This window comes from Callospermophilus lateralis, chromosome 2 (assembly GCF_048772815.1).
Source record: "Callospermophilus lateralis isolate mCalLat2 chromosome 2, mCalLat2.hap1, whole genome shotgun sequence".
NCBI classification, from domain to species: domain Eukaryota; kingdom Metazoa; phylum Chordata; class Mammalia; order Rodentia; family Sciuridae; genus Callospermophilus; species Callospermophilus lateralis.
This window is the reverse complement of record NC_135306.1, coordinates 141,727,125-141,751,873: the sequence shown is the minus strand read 5'-3', so window position 1 is coordinate 141,751,873 and position 24,749 is coordinate 141,727,125. Positions and strand designations below refer to the sequence as shown.

The 24,749-nt window shown below is 36.5% G+C and overlaps 2 protein-coding genes across 3 annotated transcripts in view; one reads left to right on the top strand and one right to left on the bottom strand.

Moving 5' to 3' along the window:
• Nucleotides 1–1,557, bottom strand: part of Prcp (prolylcarboxypeptidase) — a 73,154-nt gene extending 71,597 nt beyond the window's left edge. Inside the window, exon 1 of one of the 2 annotated variants that reach the window (XM_076843926.2) lies at nucleotides 1,369–1,557. In XM_076843926.2, the coding sequence (XP_076700041.1) occupies nucleotides 1,369–1,374 (6 nt within the window). In that variant the 5' untranslated portion in view covers nucleotides 1,375–1,557. Of the gene's footprint in view, nucleotides 1–557; nucleotides 767–1,368 lie in introns of those variants that run through there. The other variant, XM_076843924.2, reaches the window with a different exon arrangement.
• Nucleotides 1,558–7,073: 5,516 nt separating this feature from the next.
• Nucleotides 7,074–21,072, top strand: Ddias (DNA damage induced apoptosis suppressor). The gene is made up of 5 exons (XM_076842068.1): nucleotides 7,074–7,186; nucleotides 13,683–13,844; nucleotides 14,949–15,066; nucleotides 15,991–18,490; nucleotides 20,885–21,072. Exons 1-5 carry the CDS (start codon nucleotides 7,074–7,076, stop codon nucleotides 21,070–21,072), a joined length of 3,081 nt encoding a protein of 1,026 aa, XP_076698183.1.
• The last annotated feature ends 3,677 nt before the right edge of the window (nucleotides 21,073–24,749 follow it).

Sequence of the window (24,749 nt, the reverse complement as noted above, 5' to 3'; positions counted from 1 at the left end):
AAAATCATCTTTGAGATGATCCTGAAATGACAAGCTATCATTTTAGATTGCATTAATATTCTATACTATCTAATAGGTACAGACATTAGAACTTGTATTTAGGGACTGCCTTGGGCAAAAGATGACAGCCACCAAAGACTAAGGACCAGGGTTGGCATTCAATAATTTGAATTTAGAAGTCAAAGGAGTTTAGATTGAGGAACCCTCTAAGAGCTAGGGGAATTTAAGTGACTGCTGTGGCCAATTCCAGAGAGACTGAATGAAAAGGATGGTGCACTTCGACTTCAGACTGTGAGAGAATTAGTTTCCGTTGTTTCAAAGACAGAAAAATAAGGATGCCAGGAATGGTATTAAATTATTGGTAGTGGGAGGAGAAATTTTAAATTTGGAGACTTGAGGCCATCCTCTGGAATGCGTAAACCAAAGACTGGACAGTCCTAGGTATCAGGGAGTCTGAAGTTCAGAGTGAACTCCAATGCCCAGACTCTACAGGACCGAGGTCCCAGCGGTTGGGACTCGGGAACTCGAAGCTTCCCCGCCCCCTCCCAACCCCTTACCTTCTGTTGGAAATAAAAAACTGAGTAATTCTTGGCTACAGAGGACCGGGATGCGGGGCTGGTTGGTAAGTGCAGGCTGCTGAGGGTCCTTAGTACCCGCCGGGGGTCTATACAGGTCCCGGGTGCCAAGAAAACCAGGAGCAAGAGCAGGAGGGCTGGGCAACCCATGGCTCAGGTTGGCGGCAGCAGCGCGGGTGTGAAGGCGAGAGCGACACGGGCAGCCGCGCTTAGCCTAAGCCCGGCCCCAGTCCGCAGCTCCGCCCGCTGCAGACCGGCTCCTCCCCCGGGAAACCCAAAGCCTGCCAGCTTCTCAGCCTCGCCACCACTTGTCCCCGAGGGCGCCGCCTCCACCCCACTTCCCTCTCGTGCCATCCTCTCCTTGGAGCCCACCTTCACTGAGATCTCACCACCAGTCGGACCTTATCAGGCCAGGGTCTGTACCCCATCCCAATCTGCAGTGCCCCCCAAGCCCACCTCTTCTCCAGGTCACGCAGTAACCTCTGCCTTTATTGTCACCGCCAAACCCTGCCCGGCCACCTTAGTTCCACTGCAACACTCCCTGTCCTCCTCCGCAAATCCCCCTAATGTTTAAAGATAGCTACCATAACAACTTATGGACGGCTGACTGCATGCCAGTGTGTCACTAGACATGATGGCACGCATCTAACTCAACCACCACAGCAATTCCTTGTCTAGTGTACGACTCTTATTCCCACTCATAGGTGAAGAAACTGGGTCACTCGGGTAGCAGGAAGTAAAGCACTGCTTCGGACCGCTCAGTCCTCCAAAGACTGCGCTCCTAGCATCTCACCTTCATTATGCCCGCCTAACCGGACCCTCTGTTCAAGGGTCTCCCCAAACCTCCGTATTGTCCGCAACCCCATGCCTTAGCGAGCCAGGTTTCGGTCCCTCCTTGCTGGTTACGCCCCCTTTCTTCTCTCAGCTCCAGGAAACCCACTCCAGGCTGCGCCTCCCGCCGCTGTCGCCTCCCTTCCTCCGCCTGAGGTCCTGCCACGCTTCCGAACAGCGCCCCCTCCTGTCTTCTCGGCAGCGCCAACCCCATCCACTCCGCTTCAATCCCTCTTCCTCACCCGGCCAGACCCCTGTCCGAGGGCGCTCCCACCCACTCCCTCCCCTTTCCGGCGTCCCTACGACAAGCTAGTTCAGTCTCCCCGGAAGCTAATTTTGCAGGCTGTACTACTATTTCACAAGTCGGAATAGAGCATCCTTCAAACCTTATCTCTACCCCAGTTTGACAAAAAATGGTCGCTTCCAAATGCCCCCAGGATTTCGCGGTTAATCGTGACCCTCGGCGGAGCCTTTTCTGATTGGCTCTGAGGAACCACTGATCAAACGTCACTTCCGGCGGAAGAGGACGCGGGAGATTCGAGTAGAAGGTGTTTGGCGAGTTGCTGGGTCTATCTGGACTGCGGCCTTTCGGCGTCGCCCTGGCAGTCTCCCATTCTTGAATTAGGTGAAGAGCTGGAGAAAGAGGTTCTTGGGGAAGCACTCCAAGGTCTCCCGAAGCTCTTAAAGTCATTGTCGATGAGACCAGGAGGCTTGCATTTTATGTTGTTTGTTTTTCAGGAGTCCTGTCTGTAAAGGGAAGCTTTGACAGTACAAGAGTAAAAGGGTCAGTGACTTTAGACCGTGCCGCTGGGATCACTGTGTGAACGTTTGTTGAGAACACTGGGCTGTCGAACTAGACACAGGGTGAGCTCAAACTGGAGATAACCGAGACAAAGTCTCGACTTTTGTTTTCTAGATTTCTTCCTTATCTCTCACTTCCAGCCAATAATAACAGCTTCATGAATATCTCAAATCTCTGTTCTTTTCTCCACATTCACTGGTATTTGGGTCGACCCCTATGCTATGTAGTTATAACAATAACCTCCCTAGTATTTCTTTTGCGTTCATTCTTGGTACCTTTTAATCCACTCTCCACATTGCCAGACCTTAATACCCGCCAGAGGGCTACAGAGATCCCGGGTGCCAGGAAAGCCAGGAGCAGGAGAGCTGCAAGTTTGACCATTTAAAACCTTTCTGCCGCTCCTGTTTGCCTGCAGTTTTAAATCCAAACTCCTTAAATATCAAACTCTTTGATGTTTTTGTGTTCCTTAACATAGATTACAAGCCCCTTCTTGTCATATCGTTGCCTCCCTCTCCAGCCCCAGTGATTTTCCAACTCTGGCCCTAGGCACCAGCCATACAAAATGCTTTTGTTTATTTATTTTCACTGTTGTTGGATATCAAGCCCAGGGCTTCATCCAGCCTAGGCAAGTGCTATCACTGAGCTACTCCCTAATCCTAGAGTGTCATATGTTCATCAGAGGCACAGCCCTCCCTTTTATTTCCAAACCTAAACCCATCCCCAACTGGCATGTTCTTACTCGTTCTTTATTTCTCAGTTTGCAAGGTCTTTTTTTTTTTTTTTTTTTTTTTTTTAATAAGGCAGGCAGGCTTTTCTAACTCTGCAAAACTGGATCACAGAGTGCCCAGTCATTATTTTCTCATGCTGAAGATAGTTTTATCTATCTCCCTCTGTGCCAAGAACTGCTAGATATTGGGTTACACTGGTGAACAGGATGGATTCCTTCCCAATGAAATATACCTTTTATCCATGGATTTAAGAAAGGAAATAACAGGGGAACTATGGGTTTTAAAATGGTCTGGGAAGTCCTTTCTAAAGAGTTGATATTTCAGTGGAGACCTTAAAGATGAGAATTATCTAGCCTTGAAAGAGAGGAAGATTACAAATGAAATGAATAAGATACACAACAGCCCTGCAGCAAAAAAAAAAAAAAAAACTTGATATTTTTTGTGTTCAGGAACTTAAGAAAAGATCTGTGTTGCTGGAACTTATTCAGGAAGGACTCTTGAATAAGGTGAGTCTGGAAGATTGGGTAGAAAGCAGATAATGCAGTTAGATGACTAATGCAGCAGCATTCGCAGGAGATGATGGTGGTTTGGATTAAGGTGGTGGCAGAATACATAGTGGAAGTGAATGATGATTTATAATATGGAAATAGACTCTAAGACTACTGAGGGTTTGATTTGGCACATGAGGAAAAGAATGAAAGATTACTCCTAGCTATCTGGCCATTTCATTGATAGTTATCCATTGAGCAAATAGATTTTAAATTCCTTGAACAAAAGAGCTTGTGTTTTCTGTCTCCAACTCTGTCCCCTCTCCATCCCTGTTATAAATGTCTGTTATAAATGTTATAAATGGTGGAATGAATGGACACTATGTTGTACTTCTTAAGATTTTCCTGGTTAGTGTTTTTAAAAATATTTTACCTTTCACTGGAGGTTTTGTTTCTTTACTTTTTGTGTATTTTATTGTTGATCTCCTGTCTTCCCTTTCTAGAATCTTCATGTTAATGTCCATAAAACATTTCTTAGAGAATTGTTATGACTTCTTTTAAAAATTAAAACATAGTGTATGCCCTTGAAAAAGATCATTAGATAGTGTTAAGAAAAATATTCTAAGTAGCCACCCTTCCCATAATGAGGCATCTTGACTTGTAAAAGGGGAAATCTGAGAGGAAGAAGGTGACAAAGGTTTTTTTGCAAAGCATGAACAGTTTCTGATTTATTATGTTTTTTGGTTTGTTTTGTTTTTTAGTACTAGGGATCAAACCTAGGGCATCAGGCACTCTAGGCAAATGATCTACACTAAGCCATACCCCTTTCCAGCTATTTGGGGAGAAATGAAGGGAAGAAAAATTAGTCTTTGTGTCATTAGAACTGGGAACTAGTTTTCTAAAGGGATAACTTTATCTTTGGGGCAGCCTTAAAACAAATAGTTAAGTGTGATGCTTGAGCACACAGTACAGTGAACTAGAAAGACTGCTGCATTGTCAGAGATGTGAGTTCCAGACCTGATTCTACCTGCATCCTGATCTTTAATTATCTATTTAAATTCTCTGATTAGATCAAATAATGAGATAAAAGCCCTGTGCACACTGTAAAGCTGTTTGTCTCTTGTCCTAGACTATAACTAACTAGTTACTAGGAAAGCTGTCTGTTTGTCCCTCACTAATGCTATCAACAGTTGGCATTTACCAGCTGCACAACAAATAACTGATAAGTAAATATATTGAGCTTACTAAATTGGAAAATGGTTTGCTGACTGTGATGGAGCTGAGAGAAATGTACTACTATATCATTCTTCCCAATAAAATTGAGAAAAAAGATAAATTATAGGATATGCCACATATGAAATTGTTCCCAAGTCTATCATAATGTTTTCTTAACTTTAATACTTTCATTTCTGTCACTTCCTTCAGTTATCTATCAAATATGCATTCACCATACTGCAAGTCAGTAAAGATAGAGAGAAACTAAGTGACAAATAACATGAAGGAAATAAGAAAATAACTAACAGTTAACTCCCTAAACAGTATTGTATTATTATCCACCATACAATGAATGGGAAGTCTTTGCCATTTCTGTGGTTTGCCAGATGAAACACAAATAGTAAAAATAATTAATTGACCTTTTTCACTTTAGTCAAATTTTGCCAATAACTTATGGGTTTTTATGGACATACTTATTTCATCCACTAGAGGACAATAAATGCTTAAATAAAGATAATTTAACCAACTTTTCTTTTTAAAAATGTAACAGTTGGTGCTTATATAATGAACTTAGAAGTTAATCCCAAAATTTCATGTTTATTTAAGTTTTGCATGTATTGGCAAATCGTCTGCCTAATTATATAGTAAACTTTTTAGGACAGAGATTGTTATTTCTAATAACAATTGTTATTTCTAATAACTCCACAGCCCTTAATACTGTGTCTTAATAAGTTTAATCCATTTCCTGAAGTTTGGATTTGATAGCAATTGTATAAGAATATTGTCTGGTAAATATCCACATAGGGGTGGCATAATATAAAATTCTGTTGTAAAGCCCTAAAGAAAATATTCTATTGTCACAATATGGCCACAATTTTTAAAAAAATTAAAAGTGAAAGTAAATTTAAATAATAATTAAAACAAATACTAAGGTACAATAATGTAAAACTATTGTGTATCTTTCACATACAAATAGGGTATCTAATATATATAAATGATTTTTAATAATTTCTTATAATTTAATATGTATATAGGATTTTTTATAATTTTATAATTTGGAAAATTTTTATTTTATATTTAAATGGTATATGTCACTGAGGAATAGGAAAGCTGAGAATTAAAAGAATGTTAATAACTAAAATTCATTGACAATTTTTGAACTTGGTATTGGATATCTAAAAAGATGATCCTTATGATTTTGGAAAAGAACATATGAAACAGATCAATTTACTGTGATGTAGTGAGTGATATATTAAAAAAAAAAAAAAGTAGGATCTCTTAATCTGGGAAAGCTTCCTGGAGAAGAAAACCACTGACAAGAATCTCAAAAAGTAGTATTAAACAGGAAAATGAAAGACCGTTTTAGGTTTTAGGCAGAGGGAAGAGTAAAAAATACAAAGGCACAGAAATAGGAAACATCCCATTGGGGCAAGAGGCAAGAAACACAACTCAGACTATTTTTTTGTATAATCTACTAGCACATAAATATCAAGGAAGAAAATCAAGAAAAAAGGCATTAGGGAGATTAGATACCTGTCTTTAACTTTCAGATTAGTGGGAGGTAGAACAAAAGTAAGTAAATGCATATATAGAATAATTATAGAACATGATTGGTACTTTGAAAGATAATATGATATCAGGCTGGGATTGTAGCTCAATGGTAGAGTGCTTGCCTCACACAAGTGAGGCCCTGGGTTCGATCCTCAGCACCACATAAAAATAAATAAATAAAAATAAAGATATTGTATCCATCTACAACTTAAAAAAAAATTTTTTTTTTTAAAGGGAGGATGGAAACTAAGGGAAGCAGTGGGCAGTGCCTACTTGATATAAGGTAGGGCTCCAGAGGGGATCACATTAAAGTTGAAGCAAAGGAGTTAGCTATGCTAAGTCCTATGGTAAAACATTCTAGTCTGAGAACAATAAGCACAAAAGCTTGAGAAGTCAAATTGTTTTGTATATATGAGGAACAGAAAGCAGGTCAGCATGGCTTGAAATGCAGTGATTAAGGAGGAGAATGATACAAAGTGAGCTCAGGAATTGGGCAAGGGTTAGACAATCTGACTGTTGTAAGGATTTGAAGCTTCATTCTAAATAGCAAGATTTTAAGCAGCATTTTCAGGATAAACATTTGCCCTATTTTATTTCCCTTAGCCCACTGGTGGATGCCATCTGGACCATCTGGATCTGGATTTTGGAGGACATAAGAAAGGAAGATGCCATATTCCATCATTTGTTGCACTGTCAAGGAATCAGGTTTTAAAAATAATGCATTTTTTTGTGTGACCTTTTTTCTTCCATTCCCTTATATCGATACCACACACACTACTTTATTCTTAAAGAGATTGTCATGTGCCTAAGAAAATAATGAAACCAAGGAATACCTATCTTCATCCCTGTGGCTATTTTGTTTTGTAGGCCACAGTGTGAACGCATGAATAGAAGAAGAAAATTTCTTCTTGGCTCAGTACTTGCTCTTCAGAATTCGAGTTTTATATATCCATCATGTCAAATGTGCTTCTCTCGGATAATCTTTGTCTCCAAAAGGTAAAAATAAAGCCTCTAAGCATGAGAGAGGAAATATATCAGTACATAATATAAACCTTCTTCTATGGTGCAAGGACAAATAAAAACTAAATTCATCATATGAGGACATTAGATTCTCTCAGGGATTGTCAGAGTTTGGTTCTGCTGTAAATCCCAGAATAGAACTGGCCAGTAATCCACTTTCTAGAGAGAAATTTCAAGTCACTGTGAAGTCTTTACTAAGTACCTACCTCAGGGGGAAAAAAAATAACTTTACAGGAAGCAAGTCACAATCCTGGTATAAAATCTTAGCCTACTTCTTAGAATATCCCTGGGTATTAAGTAAGAGGTTTTTTGTTTGTTTTTGTATGACTCTCAAATTATTTAATACATATATGTAAAAACCTTGAAAATAGACACTATGTTATACATGTTAGGTGTCCTTTATCTGAAATGCTTGGAACCTGAAGTATTTCAGATTTTGGAGTGTTCTAGATTTGAGGATATTTACATAAACTTTACTAGTTGAGTATCCTAATCCAAAAATCTGAAATCCAAAATGCTCCAAAATCCAGAACTTTGTAATGCCATGTCAGTACTCAAAAATTTCAGCTTTTGGAGAATTTTGGATTTCAGATTTTCAGATTAGGAATGCTCAGCCTGTAGTGGTTTTTATTATTTAGCACTAGAATGGTGTTTGGCACAAAAAGTCTTTATCATATTCAACTGCAGACCAAGTATAGCTGAGAATCTAAGATCCTCCTCTGATCTTTATAAAGTAGAATTGACAAGTTAGGTTTGGAGGGGCTGGGATTATAGCTCAGCGGTAGAGCACTTGCCTAGCACATGTGAGGCACTGGGTTTGATCCTCAGTGCCACATATATAAATAAAGATATTGTGTCCATCTTTAAAAAAGAAAAGTTAGGTTTGGAGTTCTTCAAAAATACTCTCTCTGACTGGAGAAAAGATTAATATATCTAGTAAGTATTAAGTAGTATATAAGTCAAATAGTGTCAACAACATTCTTTTTTTAATTAATTTTTCTTGGTTCATATTAGCTATATGCAACATTAGATTCATTTTGATATGATTATAAATATGTGGACTCTGATTTGCTTCACTTCATTCCTCAGTACTTGCCCTTACCTCCCTGCCTCATTTTAGTCAGATTTTTTTACTGTTATGATCAAAAGACCTGACTAGAAAAATTAGAGGAGGAAAAGTTTATTTGGGGGCTCATCGTTATAGAGGTCTTAGTCCAAAGATGGCTGACTCCATTCTTTGGGGTTTTTAGTGAGGCATACCACCATGACAGAAAAAAGCAACTCAAGGCATGATTCCAGGAAGCACAAAGAAAGAGTTCTCTTCACCACAATAAAATATAAACCCAAAGGCATGCCCCCAGTGACACACCTCCTCAAGCCACAACCTACCTGCTTTCAGTTACCACTATTGGAGAATCAATTCACTGATTGGATTATGGCTCTCATGGCCTGATGATTTTATTTCTAGACCTTCTTACATTGTCTCATACATGAGCTTTTGGGAGACACCTGCTGGGACCTGCACGGCCAAACCCTAGAAACTGGCAGGGGGCAATGGAGGATTAAGAAAGACACAAATATCTTAGAAAGCTGGGACCAGGTGGGACAATAACTTCTGATGGAAGAATGGTGACCCAGAGCTAGCTCAGAACATTTATTATATAGGGTCTCACAATAAGAAAGTTAATATTCTTTGTGCACTAAAAAGTTACAGAACTAGAAACATTTTTGTAGCTATTCTACTATTGCAATGCTAGGAACATCCTGTTATTTCCTGCTATACCCATGAAGCCAATTGTCCAGAGGTTCTGCAAAGCAGACAGGCTTGAAAGTTGTAGCACTTGCAAGATATTGTGGTTATCTTGTTATGCTCAGAATTCTCTATTCCCAGCAGCTGGTGTCTGAGCTCAAAGTCAGACACTATTATTGTTTCATACCTTTGCACATAACTTGCTCAGGCAGGGCTTTATCCTCATTCCTGAGCAATCTGGTCCTGTATCTTTGCATAGAAAGTTCCCAGAGCAAAGCACAGCCACAATTCTGAGGCAGTCAGAGCTCATGATTCAAGTCACTGCTCTCCATATCTAAACCATAATGCCCTCCAACCTCCCCTGTTCCCCTGCCTCTGCTTTACTGATCTTCGTGCCAGCAATATTCGTAACTAGTATTTTTCTCTAGTTAACATCAAACGGGGAAGGGGAGAAGGATTAGCAGTTCTAACTCACATTTAGGATTAAGGTTGTCCTTGCATAGTTACCACTATTCCTTTATTTAACCATGCAAGTTCTCATACGTAAGTTCTGAGAGAAAGACCCTGTTTGTGTGATTCTTCATTAAATCCTTGGCATCCAGCCTGGGGCTTAGTTCATAGAAAATGCTCAACAAATGTTTGTTAAATAAATGAATAAATGGCAGCATAATAGTGCCTACATTATCTTAAGTTCACTCATTTTCAGGTTCCTAACTATCATTTGAAACAACTAAAAGCCATGGGCTATTTGTCTTATCAAGATGGATTCTTAGAAGCAGCATGGTGTAAGGGAACAATTTCAAGCTTCAGAAAACACAAGTGAGCAGATAGGCTCTGACACTTACTAATTGTATGACTTTGGGTAAAATATTTAACTTCTGTGGATCTAATTATTTATAGAGATAATGCACAGCAATCTCCTATTATATTTCATGACATATTAGGATCTCCAAAATATTAGTCATTATTGTAAAAAGTCCACTGTAAGTATATATTACCTATTGCAGTATATCATGGTGATTAAAAGCATGATTCTGTGGAGCTAGACTGCCTGGATTCAAATCCCAACCTGGCACTTGAACTGCGTGGCCTTGGGCAAGTCACTTAAATTATCTGAGCCCAAAACTGGGGAAAGTTACAGCTGTCTTATATGGTTCTTACAAGGATCTAGTAAGATATATACATGACATACTTAGAACATTTGATACATGATTAGTAATATATGTATAATATATAATTATAAAATATAAAATATGATAATCTTCAAAAATGTAGGTTAAATAATAATGCCATTATTACCTCTTTAGACTGGTGATATAACATACATGAATGTTTATTATGTGCCAGGCACTGTGCTAGGAGCTTTGGAGACTTTTTAATAAAAAAGACTATGAAGTAGATGCTATTGTTAATGCCAGTTTAAAAGGAAACAACTAAAACTTAGAAAAGTTAAGAATCTGCCCACACATCCAGCTAGTCAGAAACATTTAAGTCTAAACTGTCTGACTGCTGTCTTCACTCATAATCAACATATTACCTCCAGATTAGCAGTGGAATTTTTCTCCAGAATGATACCTCCCCTTCTTTTTCCCAGAGCTGGGAAAAGAGCTCTGACTGAACCATTGAATTACAACAAACACCACAGCATTTGGTCCTTGCCTATGGAAATGTAGATGATTATGGAATAATTACTTGTTCTCTATACATATTACATTGGCAATATTACAGAACCAAAGAATCTACTCCCATAATATCTGCTACTTTTTTTTCTTCTCTAATTTTGTTTCTGCTTTTTCTTTTTTCTTTTTTTTTTTTTCTAACTTGAAGTCAGCCAACATAGGAAACAGAAGAGACTGCTTCCCAAAGATTTTATTTGACCTCAAATTCTTAGTGCTGATAGCCATAATAGGTGTTTTGTGTTTTATGGAGTTAACTTTCTTCTTTTTTCTTTTTTAAACTTCCAATATTAAATGGGTTTTAAAACTATTCTTCAGAGACCTGAAGTTCTATGGAGGTGCTTCTTGAAGGAGACAGGGATTAAACTAGCAATGGTGGATAGTAGTGAGTACTAGTAGGTTGGGCTCTGGAACCCTTACCTTAGTTTCAATAAGACATTCATTTTCATTCTCATTAGGGTTCCAAGTTATATTTTTGTTGGAAAAGGATTTCCTGATATAAAAACATAGACATACAAATATAAAAACTATTGGGGCTGGGGAAGGCATAGCTCAGTCATAAATGTGTGTGTGTGGGGGGTGTTTGTATATGTTGGGGAATTGATAGAGTTTGTGTACTATCCCAAAATTATGAGCAAGGGAGGGGATTTATCAATATAAGCTATCCATCCAGCCCAAATATGCAAATTGCCTGTTGGCTTAAGGGGATGCATAATCCCTTTAGTCTATCTCTACCTATTCTCCTCATCACCGTCCCCAACTACCCAAAAAAGTTAGTATTATTTATTTAATTAAGCAAGTCAAATTGAGTTCCACACATAGATCATAGTTTTCTTTGGGGGGATATAGTGTGTAGAAGCCTTAGGGATACTTTTTTTTAACGTGGTACTGAGGATGGAACTCAGTGCTTTACACTTTAGGGATACTTTTTTAAACAATTTTTTATTACTTTGTAGTATTTAGTGTAGTCTGGATCTATAAGGGACATTGTGTGATAATCGCATAGTCTGGATGTTCTTAACCTGGAATGTAAATAAATTGTAGGTGTGGATGCATCCTTCAGTGTCCAAGATATGTAAAATATTGTGTAATTGACTGTAAATTTTTTTCTAAGAGAAAAAGTCAATTGCTTTAATCAGATTTTCAGAGGATTTCAAAGCTAAGAAAACAGATTTACTGATCTCATAAATTCTACTTCTGGGCTAAATATAAGTACACTAGGAAAATAATGAAACTTGGTATTTTAGTTTGGACCAAACAAAAAGGATTAAAACTGTAGTAGTCATTTCAGAGAGATCTGTTCAGAGGCTTCTTCGAGTTCAGAATTATTTTCATAGTAATTGTAAGGCATTATTTGCCTTTTTCACTCTCATATGTGTACAGTAGAATTTACCAAAGGCCAGGTGACCTGTGATATCACAGGAGATAGAGCAGAGAAGTGGAACATGTGAATCCAGCTACCTTTTTATTAAGCCAGATTTTAAAGAGATTTGCAAAATGTAAAACATTGCCTGTCTCTTCTCACTTTCTTAAATTTGGGAATAGACAATTATGTATTATGAAAATATGTTCTAAACAACCATGTAGTGGGTTTATTATTTTTAATAGATTAATGAAAAGATATAAGATGAACAAGTTCTGTGGTTTAATGTACAGTATGGATTAGGATGGATGTGTTCATTTGATTGTGGTAATCATGTATTTCAAATCATCATATTGTATACCTTGAATATATTCAATCTTTGTCAGTTAAGTATTTTAATTAAGAAATATAGGTATTGTGCATTGTAGTGCAAAACATTATGTTAATTATTCAAAGATTTACTAGGAGTTTTACATTAGACCTTAATGCATTATTAATGCATAACCTTTAAAAAATTTTAATGCATATTTGAAACGGTTCATTTCACTAGAGATTGGTATTAATGAGAAACGGTTTTATCCCCCAAGTGAGTCTGTTTATTCTATGACCAGCATAGAGCACAGAGTCCAGAATATTTCAGTATTATTACATGAATTGATTAGTACAGATCTATCCTCGGTATGACAAAAAAATAATTAACACCAATCTATGATAGTATATCCAAAATTCACCTTATGTGACAGCTTTTTGGAAGTTACTTTGAGAAATAAGGATTTTATACTCCCTCTAGTGGCTGACAGCAGTCAAGTTTATTCAGCTATCTTTAACATTACTTTCTTTTTGCACTTTGCCAGTCTATTTTAAAACAGATCATTAGCAACATGAAGAAAAAACAAAGTTGTAGTATTATCCATTACCATAATGTGTTTTAAAGGATCAGTTTTCCTAAATTAAGAACATGAAAAATGGAAATCAGAATTATATTATTTTAAACTAGAAAAGAGGGAAATGCTAAGTAGAAGTGACAATAAGCACCACAGTGGGAAAGCAGACCAATACATTAGTTTAGCAAGATTTATACTACACTCTTTTTTTTAATTTATCTCATTTTATCTTTCCTCGGGCCTGGATTTTACAAATAGGTACTCCAGATTTCAGGAATATAATATCCCAAGAACAGACAGCAATACACTTTACGTATACTTTTTGACTAAAAAGTATTTGGCCACAGTTGCACATTGTCTTGAAAACAAGTTAAATCACATGGTTTTTTTATATATAATTTTTTGTAATCTGATCAATTCTCAATATATTCCAATGGTTTAAAGATAGTAATTTTTATAATGGTAAGAAGAATGCAATTAGCTAAGTACTTTGGGTATAAATATTTAAAGAGTACATGTTAGTCTCATCCTCTCTCATGCATGCACACACAGTTATTCATTACTTTGCTATGTTTGGCATGCATTTCTATCAGTTTGGAGGTACTTAATTTGAATTAGCAAAACTAGCTATTAGGAACAGAGAAATTCAAAACAAGTTGATCATAAATAGTTTAAGAAGAATGTAAATTACTAGGAGTATTTCTATGAGAACTATAATTTAAATTTTTACTTTTCTTGGTTTTTGTAATATAAAAAAATATTTAATGAAAATTTCTATACTTTTTTCCTCACTCTTTAGATCTAGTTGTCCAAAATGCGGCTCCACTGGTGAAGCTGAAAATGCCAGCTACAGATATAAACTCTCTTTGAAAGTTGCAGAATCAAATAAATTATTTGCTATTACTGTATTTGGAAGCTGCTTAGACACATTTTTTGGTCTGACTGCCACTGGTTTACACAGGTAAGAATATTTAAAGCATTCTTTTTTCTGACTGCTCCTTTGAAAATAAGTGTTTTAAGGTGAGATACATTTAGTAAAAAGATAGCCTGGCGTGGTGGCGCACACCTGTAATCCCAGCAGCTTGGGAGGCTGAGGCAGGAGGATCACGAATTCAAAGCCAGCCTCAACAAAAGCAAGGCACTAAGCAACTTAATGAGACCTGTCTCTAAATAAAATACAAAACAGGGCTTGGAATGTGGCTCGCTGGTTGAGTGTCCCTGAGTTCAATTCCTGGTACCTCCAAAAAAGATAGTCTTTTAACCTCAGATCATCAGTTTCCTTAAATGATAATCACGTGAGAAAAGGAAAATACTTATGAGTATGTATCATGTTAATGTTATACCAAACTTCTTTCATTCAGGGTAACTAAGCTATAATTATTAAAATATTAAGTTAGAAAACTAATCCAAGATACAGAAACTTAGATAAGAAAGTAAAATCATTTCAAACTGAAAGATGATCCAGACTGAGGTTAACATTCAGGTGTTTGAGGATCCCTGAGGCAAGAGAAACTGTTTAAGGGAATAGTCCCGTATCAGAAGTTGAAATTTTGTCATTTCTTTCATTTGCTTTATAATTTCATCTGTATAAATCTAAAAAATGAAAATGGCAGATTTGTGTAAGCAATTGAACATTTGACCTTCTGCTTCCCCTCCCCCCAGTCACTTGACAGAAGAAAGCTATTGCAAGTTTTGTAGTTGAGGGCAAACTGATTTAGGAAAAAGGGACACTACAGGGACAATAGCCAGAATTGTTAGGGAAGAGGAAAGGCTGCTACCCCCCACTGTTGTCTCTATTTTTTCCTAGTATATTTGCTGGGCCTGATGATTAGACAAGTATGTGTTTTATTCACACTGGATACATTGGAGTTTTGTAGGGTTTTTATTTTGTCTATGTTATGAGAAAACTAGAGGGAATAAAATGCTTAGCTTATAAAGCTACTTTCTTTTTCTGTATGTAGCTGAAAAGTTTCCTGCCACATTTTCAAACTAATTATGTCTACTAATGTTATTGCAAATTAGAATTTTCAAGTTCTTTTCTTCACAATTTTTATTTTCTTTCTAGGTATATTCAGGATCCTAATAAAATCCCGGAAACAATGGGCAGTGATATAACTCAGAACCTATTAACTAAAGCTGTTGAAACTTGTTTTGTCGGACAAAGCTTTATTTTTGGAGTGACGGTAATGGATACTAGTTTTCTTTTTAGAGTTTTGTTAGCATTCCCATTGTAATGAAATGATTTGAATTTTCTAAATAGTTTTTAGAAGTTATATATAAATTTGAAGGCCTGTAGAAGCACTTTATACTGTGTAAATATAGCCTATAGAAGATCTGTTTAAACATCATATGTCACAACTTCCTCTTTCAAATGTCAGAAAAGCCCAGTTCAAATGCTTTCTGAACTTTAAAACTAGGAATTTATTATGAATTTTTAAAAACTCAGATATTTTATATTTATTTCACTCTCCAAAATTTGCTCAAGTTACAACTGTAGTTATAAAAGAACCTATAGAAAGAGTAAAAGAATGTACTGACTCTAAAGGAGTAGTTTACTGTCTTATGTACACTGAAGGGAGTAAAGAATTTTGTCCACACGAGAATCAGGGTTTTAAAAGAAGGAATAGAGCAGTCTATAGCTGAACAGTGAGGAAAAAAAAAAAAAACAGAAAAAAGTGAAACCAAGTGATACAGAGCTTTACTTTGTTAAAATCTTGGGTTTGGTTCTTCTCTTTTCTTCCTCTTTCTTTCTCTCCCAAATATAATGGCAGCTAACCTTTATTAAGCAACTCATGCTAAACAGCAATTCTCTATTTTTACTCTTGTTTAAAAAATGAGAAAACTCAGGCTCAGGGAGGTTAAATAAATTGCTCAAAGCTCTAACACTACTTAGTAAATACTGGAACCAAGATTTGAAGAAAAGTCTCTCTATTCCAAAGTATATTTCCTTTTGTATATGCCATTCTGCCTGGAACACTAAAGGAAGTGAAGTTAGAAGGGGTAAGGGTTATAGTTGTATCTGCTTTAACCTTTTGAATTCCTGTTTATTTTTTGGATCAAAGGAGGAACATTTTCTTTTCATTTTAATTTATTTACTTCTTTCACAGAATTTTGAAAAACAATATGGAAATGGTTCAGGTTCTAATAACTTCTTACCACATTGCCATGGCCACAAAAGAGAAGTCAGAGCACTAGTAGCTTGTCAGATTCTTCTACCAAACCCCCATGTTGCAGGCTTTACTGTCATTGACTACTTTCAGCAGCTTTTGCAGACTTCCAATTTCAGGAAACTTCACTGTGCCTTCCAGGAACCTAATAGTCACTTACTTGCTTTAGATCATTCAAATAGTGATCTCAGCAGCATAAATGGCTCTGAAAGCACTTCCTATTTTTCGGAGCTCCACAGCCAAGATGATTTTTCAAGATTCTGGCAGCCATCACTTGAACTCACTTCCATTGTTTCATCACTAACAGATAATGATGATTTGTCAGCTTCAGAACAAACAATGGCCATTAGTTCTCTTCATCAAAACAGAAAGTGCATCTCCTTTGCAAATGTTACTGGTTCTAGCAGTTGCCGTGATCCCGTTCAGGGTTCGTGGAGCCTCATTTCATATATGGATAAAAAGAGTACAACAGAAAAGTTGGATGAGGAACTTGGCTTACAAGCTAATCAACCGAGTACAATTCATAGCAATCATCATGAAATTAGAGTTACTGACTTTAATTTATTTCCTTTGAAAATACAAGAGCCACTTGAGTCAAATAATGCAGAATCCTTCCATAGTCCAGTGAAAATTAACAATAGTTATTCTCAAAGTGAGATTAAATGTTATCCACATCATGATGTAAATACCACCACTAGCCTTCAAGAAATATCTGCATATTGTCCATCTTCATCATTTAGAACTGGGGAGAGAACTAACAATTCCCATGATTATGACCCTATGATTTGGGATGATCTGCCATTCTCTGAAAGCCTGAACAAATTTCTAGCAATTATTGAAACCGAGATTGCTATATCCCAAACAGATGCCAGGAAAAAGAAACATGATGTAGATAATGACATCAGTAAATTCCTTGCAGACCATAGTAGGTTATGTGTGACTCCCCAGAGAACTGCTGAAGCTCTGTATTCACCACCTACAGTTTTAAGATCATCACAAGCTAAAGTCAAAACACACTGTAGCAAAGATAACTTCTTTTCCAGCTGTGAAGCAAATCTAAGTCCTGTTATTCAAAAGGAGTCAAAATCAGATAACACAGCAGAGGTTGTCTCTATAGGCAATAATGGAAGGGATATTTCAGAATATTTTCTCCCAGACCCTTATCTTTCAACTCTGTTTCCATCTTCAAAAGATTTAGAAACAACAGTTAAAAAGACTATCAGGATTCTACCACATAAGGATGAAATTTCACTTAGGCCCAGTACTTCAGAGAATGACCAGTTTTGTCTCAGTGTCAAATATTTTAGTGGAGAAAAGTCACTTTCAGAAATGAATGAAGAGTTGACAGTTCCATGTTCTAGAAAGTACAATGATGTTTCTGATGTTTGCATATTAGGAAACAAACAATTTTATAGGTCACCAAAGAATCAAGGTGACAGTTTTACAATTTGTAAGAAACTAACATATTCTTTAGAAACTCTTTGTAATAGTCCAAGTACAAATACATTGAAAGAAACGCCTTTTGGACATATCGATAATAACTTAACACAAAGCTATTCTGATCATGAAGATAGCTACAATGCTTCTGCTGATCTCTTTGATGATATTGCTAAAGATGTGGCCATTGCAACAGAAATTATCAAAAAGCCACAGGATATTTTGTTACAGTGGGAAACATCCTTGACAGAAAATCATCTTGCAGAGCCTGATTTTTCAGTAAGATCAGTTTCTGACAATTCCAGCAAAACTTCACAAAAATCATCCTTGCAAAGCCTATCTACCTCTAAGTATCTAAGAACATACTCTTCTCCACCTCATTTTCAGTCAGATTCAGAATGTGACCTTGAAGAGAGCCAAGACTTTGTTCCTTGTTCACAGTCAACTCCAATTGCAAGATTCCACCAAAAAATTAATGGGATAAATGAAGCTTTCAAAAAATTGCCTGCCTTTTATTCAGATCTTGATGCTAACCATAAAAAAATAAGGATTTCTCCTGAAAATGACAAACAGCCAGCCACCCCAAGCTGCTCAAAACACATGAAAACACATAGCCAGAAATTCAGAAGCCCGGAGATGTTCAGCAATTGTAGTATTTCTGAGTGTCTTGAAACTGATATTGAGGAATGGGTCCCTCCTACCACAAAAAAAGATACACTTGGATTCCAAGTCCCCCTAGGTCTAAGGAAGTGCTTTACTGCCCATAATTCTCCTGATCAAAGAGAATTACCAAGAAAGAAACTAAAGCAAGTCAAGCAAAGAACTGATGTATTTTCAGTCAAGAAAAAGTTTAAGAATATGTCTACAGAAATAGTTGCAAAACAGAAAACTCCTAAATATAACTGTAAACAGTCAGGCTGGATTTCCAAAGAGTCAATTCTTGGACTTGATTGTTTTTCAGAAGTCAAATATTGCTTTCCATCTTCAGTTTCTGATACTAAAAGTACTTGGTCACCTGAATTGTTTTCATAAAAAGTCACCTGAACTCAATTCTTCAACTTTTAAGTAAAGGTAAATCTGTTTGGAAACTTTCCTCCAGCAGCATGGAGAGCATTCTTTAAATTTGAACACTCTGACAGAAGTAAATAAGAAAGGGACTGTACTGGGTCTTTTAAAGTGTAAAACCATATTCCTCCCCCGCCCCCGGTTTTATCCAGAATACTGTTTATTTAGATTATTGAGCACTTTATCTTATGTTGATTACAGATAGTAATATTGTTAATTTTGCTTTTAAAAAGTATTTGTTAAAATCAGAAAATAAAGCCTTTGGAAATCAAACATAAAATCTTAACTGTTCAGCTGAGATCTGGTATTTTCTGATCCAAGATTTGTAATGGGTGTTACACACATAGATGTTGCTATGGGAGCATGAAAGGGAAGTGGTTAACCCAGCAGGTAAGAAGAAATCAATAAAAACTTACATTTTTAGAAGTTATATGCACAGTCATTTTTTTTTACCCACAATAATATTTCATCTGATTTATTAATAAAGATGTACTAGCAGGGCAGTGGAAGAAAAACAACCTTTTCAACAAATGGTGTTGGATGAACTGAAACATTCAGAGGCAAAAAAATGGAGAACCTCTACCAAACACTCATATTTTATACAAAAATTAGCTGAAAATAGATCATATAAATTTTTTTATAATACTAAATTCATTTTATTAATTTTTATTGTTGGTTGTTCAAAACATTACATAGTTCTTGATGTATCATATTTCACACTTTGATTCAAGTGGGTTATGAACTCCCATTTTTACCCTGTATACAGATTGCAGGCATAGTCATTTTTTAATAAATATTCATTTAATGCCTACTACATACCAGGTACTGTGCTTGTTATAGAAACTCAAAAATGAAAGTTAGGCCCCCTTAATTCAAACTCATTTTCTAGTAGAAGTAGAGTGATAAAACAATTGGACTATGTTCTTTTTTTGAGGGCGGATTGGCATATTATGTTCTATGACAGAAGATAAACTTGGAATGCTCATAGAAGCCAAAAAAAAGGAGTAGTTTCCACACTCCAAGCAGCACTTCAGCTGTGTCCTGTGAAATATTTTACAGTATCCCTGGTCAGCTTCTGTTATGTTTTGGATATGTGGTATCTTCCAAAATCTCATGTATGAGACATCCCAAAAAAGTTTAGAGGTAAAACAAATAGGTTTGAAAGCCTTAACCTGATCAATGTATTAGTCTGTGCCGCAGTCCAGCTGCAGCAAAATAACCGGGGAGTGACGAACAACTTGTGTACCTTGATACAGCAGGAGTAGGAGCCATTTATTGTAGGACAACAGAGGTATTTATACATTCCACATAGCTTATCTTAATTAACATAAACTAGATATAGCAGTCAACCAATAAGAAATCTCCACACTTAATGGCTCGCTAGCACCACCTCACAAACCACTCCCCCTGGCAAAATGCCAGGCACCATTCCTGACTTGTTTACAGACTCTAACATGTTTGAATGGATTAACTAGGTAGTAACAATAGGCAGGTAGTGTGTAGCTAGAGAAGGTAAGTCATTGGGAGCAAGCCTTTGGAGTATAGATTTTGCCTATGGTGAGCGGTGCTCTCTACTTTTTGGTGCCATGTCCTGAGCCACTTTTTTCCACCTCATTCTTCCATCATAATGATCTGCCTCACCTTGGGCCCAGAGCAATGGAGCCTGCTGCATATGGACTGAGACCTCTGAAACTGTGAGTCCTAAATAAACTTTTCCTCCTCTAAAATTGTTCTTATCAGGTCTTTTGATCCCAGCAGAAGAAAAGCTGACTAAAACAGCTTCCTTTGTCATATCTCACAGAAAATGATTCCAAATCTTCACAATCTTTATGCCACCAAGCTACTGCTATTCTTCTTTTCTTACTTCATGAAGAGTATTAAGATCACCTGGTATTTCCTGAACTTCCCACACCCATACTTACTTTCTTGTCTATAGTCCCCCATAACTTCTTTCCTACAGTCTAAGAAAATGATGAGCACCATGTTGGTGCTAGTCTATTTGTACTGTTATACCATTACATTCATCTTTGTTGGGATCTTATTCCAGAAAAACAAAATATATACCTATACCTCCTGTATTTTACCTTCTTGCCCATCTCCCCCCAGCTTTTTATTTTGATAATTTGCAATTACAATGGCTAAAAGAATACTACAGTGATACAGCATCTAATCATACCATCTAGATTCAATTATCTTTAAATTCTGCCTTTTCTATATGCTTATTTCCCCCTCCCTCTCCCTCTCCCTCTCCCTCTCGGTGTGTCTGTGTGTGTACACACATATACATATATGTGTATATGTTTTTGCTGGACTGTTTAAAGATAAGCTACAGCTCTCCTGGATCACAAGTTTGATCTGATGTATGCCAAATATGCTTTTGTTCACTGGTATGTGGGTGAGGGGATTGAGGAAGGAGAGTTTTCTGAGGCCCATGAGGACATAGCTGCCCTAAAGATAGATTATGAGGAACCTGGCATAGATTCTGTTGAAGGAGAGGATGAAGAAGAAGGAGAATACTGATTACCTGTTCCTTTGAGCTCTGTAGCATGTCATATTTCCAGAACTTCAGCTTCAGGATTAGCTAACAGGCATTAAAGTTTACTGATTAAATTGTCTTCTCTCAATCATGATCATGTCTATCTTTTTTCATATGTGCCAGTAAGATCTTTCTATAGTGCCTCAAAGTCTTTAAAGGAAAATGTTTAAAAATAAATAAATAAATAAGCTGCAGATACAACATTTTATCCCCAAATAGTTCTGCATTAATTTCCTTAGAAAAGCTTCTTTCTTTCTTTAGCCCAATATCATTACATTCCTTATTTTAATTTGATCTCTTTGAACTTCCTCTGTTTCTAAGATATATTCTCATGGTTTCTGATTTCTCCTAATTTCTGCTCTTCTTTAATCAGGTTCCACCATAGGGCTTTTTTTTCCCCCCAAAGCCTTGTCTAATTTAATTTAAAATATTTACAAAAGCTATGAGCCCATGTAGAGTGGTTTATCAGTGAATATTTAGAAAAATGAGTAGAAAAGAGATACATGTTTATTGTCTAATCTGTATATGCAATAATTCTTAATAAACAGACATAATCTCTAAACTAGGAAATATTCTATGTTCTTTTTGTCACATGCAAATTTCGTATCTTCCACTGCAATAAGAGTAGTAATGTTGTTAGGATTCACAGTGCAATGACCCTTTGGAACCTATTTGTATTTAACTATATAGATCTTGCTTCTGCAGTTCCCTAATACCATTATTTAATGCTGATTACATTATTTATGATGCTGCATTCATTGTGCCACTGTTAATACTGTCTTCCAGTGAATCTCTCAAGGTGAATTAACTACATCAATAATGATTACAGAAAATGCAAGTTCTACCTAGGAAAAGAATAATTCATTTTCTGGTCATAGGTACAACAGTGAGACTTAGAAAATTTCAGGGGGAAATACTTGTGGTAACCAGATTCCATACGGGACCAGGTCTGGCCTTGGTTAAAGAGGAGGATTTAGAAAATATTGAGAAAAGCACTCCAAAACACAAGCCTCCTTGAAACATGGAGGCCTTGGCAAGACTTGCTTGCCCAAGTCTCCAAGCTACTTTCTGATCATCCCTTCTTATTGCCCTGGACTACCTCTTTACTTGCCTATGTTTTAAATATGGTACTTTTTAGTGTTCTATTGTTGCTTCTTTTCTACATGCACTCCCTGGTTGAATTCATCCACTTATCTATAGTTACCACTCATTGACTGTTTAAATCAAAGTCTGTCTTCTATCTAGACTTTTTCTGGAGACCAAACTTGTATGTTAGGTTTTTGTCTTCATTTAGTTGAAAAACTTTATAATTTCCATGTGGTTTCTTTGACTCATGAATTATTTATAAACATCTCCCCTGCTCCCCTCAGATTGGTTTACTAGAGTTTGAATCTCACTCAGGCTAGCCAGGCATTCTACCACTGAGCTACATCCCCATCCATTTTTATTTTTATTCGGAGACAAGGTCTTGCTAAGTTACCCAGACTGGCCTTGAACTTACAGACTTACTTCCTCGCCTCCAGAGTAGCTGGGATTATAGGTGTGTACCACTGTGCCCAGCTTGGCCTGAAATTTTCACTCCTCCTGGCTCAGCCTCCCAAGTAGCTGAAATTACAGGCATCTACCACACCTTACTACAAATGTGCTTCTTAATTTCCATACACAAAAGATTTATTATGGTTATTTCTTTGTGGATGATTTCTCCCTACTTCTCTACCAATTACTGAAAAGGATGTTAAAGTCTCCCTTTGTGACTATAAATGTGGTTCTCCTTTTGGTTCTTTCAGTTTTTATCTTACTTTGAAGGTATGTTATTAGTCACAAATTAAATCATGTATCTCCCAGATGTATCATCCTGATTTCATCATGAAAGTCCCTTTTCATCACAATGTTTTTTGCTCTAACATCTAATTGTCATTACTGGACTACATTAGCTTGGTTTAGGTTAGTATCTGCAATAGGTTATTTTCTGCCTCTCTGTATCTTTTTGTCTTCGATGTGATACAAACTCATAGTTGGGTTTGGATTTCTTGTCTAGTTTGACCATCTTTGTCCTCTAACTGGATCATTTAGTCCATTAAAAATGTAATCATTAAAATAGACTTGGGTTTATAGCTACCATCTTATTTCATGTTTTCTATATGTCCTATGTAATTCAATATTTTATATACTTTCTTTTTCAGTCGATTATTTTTATTATTCCTGGGGGGAGTTTTTTTCTTCTTAGTTTGGAAATAACACTCTTTTGTTTTTACCCTAGGAATTACAACATGCAAACTTAACAAAGTATGAAGCTAATAGTCAGTGCTTAAAACCCTTTCCCAAAGACCTCATATCTTTTTTTATTTCATTTACCCTTCTCTCAAATTATATATTTTTAACTCTACAAGATATTAGTTTCTATGGTCACTTTTTTGGATGTTTTTGTTGGTTTGTTTTTTAGATTTGCTCTCATTTTTTTTTATCATATTCTGTATTCTTCATTTGATTTATCTCACATCCCAGACCCTCTGTCACTTTACTTTGGCCTGAAATATATCCTTCATAATTTCTTTTGTTGTGGTTCCCTTAATGCCAAACTCAGTTCTTCATTATTTACTTGATTGTGCTGCTTATTCATATAAAACTGTTTTTATTTTGCCCTGATTTAGTCAGCTTTTTTGTGGCTGTGACTATAAGATCTGAGCAGAACAATTGTAGAGGGAGAAAAGTTTATTTGGGGGAATCACAGTTTCAGAGGTCTCAATTCATAGATAGCAGGATCCATTCCTTAGGCCTCAAGGTAAAGCTGAATATCATGGCAGAAGAGTGTGGCAGAGGGAAGCAGCTCACTTGATGATCAGAAAATAGAGACTCCACTCACAGGATACAAAATATATACTCCAAAGGCATGCCCCCAGTGACCCACCTCCTCCTACCACACTCTACTCACCTTCAGTTACCATTCAGTTAGTCCCTATCAGGATTAATTCACTGATTGGATTAAGACTTTCACAACCCGATCATTTCTCCTCTAAACCTTCTTGGCATTGTCCCACATGTGAGCTTTTGGAGGACACTTCACATCCAAACCATAACATGCCTCAATCTTAAAATTGTTTTCTCTGGGTGTAGAAGTCCAGATTGGGAGTCATTTTCTTTCAATTCACAATGCCATTTCCATTGTCTTCTGGCTGTCATTGCTATTGGGACATCAGCCTTCTGTCTAATTGCATTTTCTTTGAAAGTAATCTGACATTTTTCTTTTTGGATGTTTTTATTCTCCTTGTCTTTAGTGTTCCTTAGTTCTACTAGTGATGTGTTGAAATATGGATATCTTTTTATTAATTGTTCTTGAAATGTATTAAGCTTATTGAATCTGTAGATTAGTACCTTTTATCAATTCTGCTCAACCATAATCTTTTCAAGTATTGCCTCTATCCCATTATGTTCCTCTTCTTATTCTAGAATTCCAATTAAACAATAAATTACAGATTCTCATTATCTTCTGTCTCCATATTTTTCTTATATTTCATCTTTATTTTTTTCTTATATTTTATATTTCTTTATATTTCATCTTTGTTTTCTTTTGAGTTATTCAGCTGTGTCTAAACTATTTTTCTACCTATCCATTATTTCAAAAATTATATATCTTATTTCTAAAGCTAAATTTATTCTTTTT

Coding starts and splice junctions, on each gene's coding strand:
- Ddias (XM_076842068.1), top strand. CDS start 7,074: ATGAATAGAAGAAGAAAATTTCTTCTTGGCTCAGTACTTGCTCTTCAG. Junction 7,187..13,682: donor ATAATCTTTGTCTCCAAAAG/GTAAAAATAAAG, acceptor CTCACTCTTTAG/ATCTAGTTGTCCAAAATGCG. Junction 18,491..20,884: donor TTCAGTTTCTGATACTAAAA/GTACTTGGTCAC, acceptor GATAAGCTACAG/CTCTCCTGGATCACAAGTTT.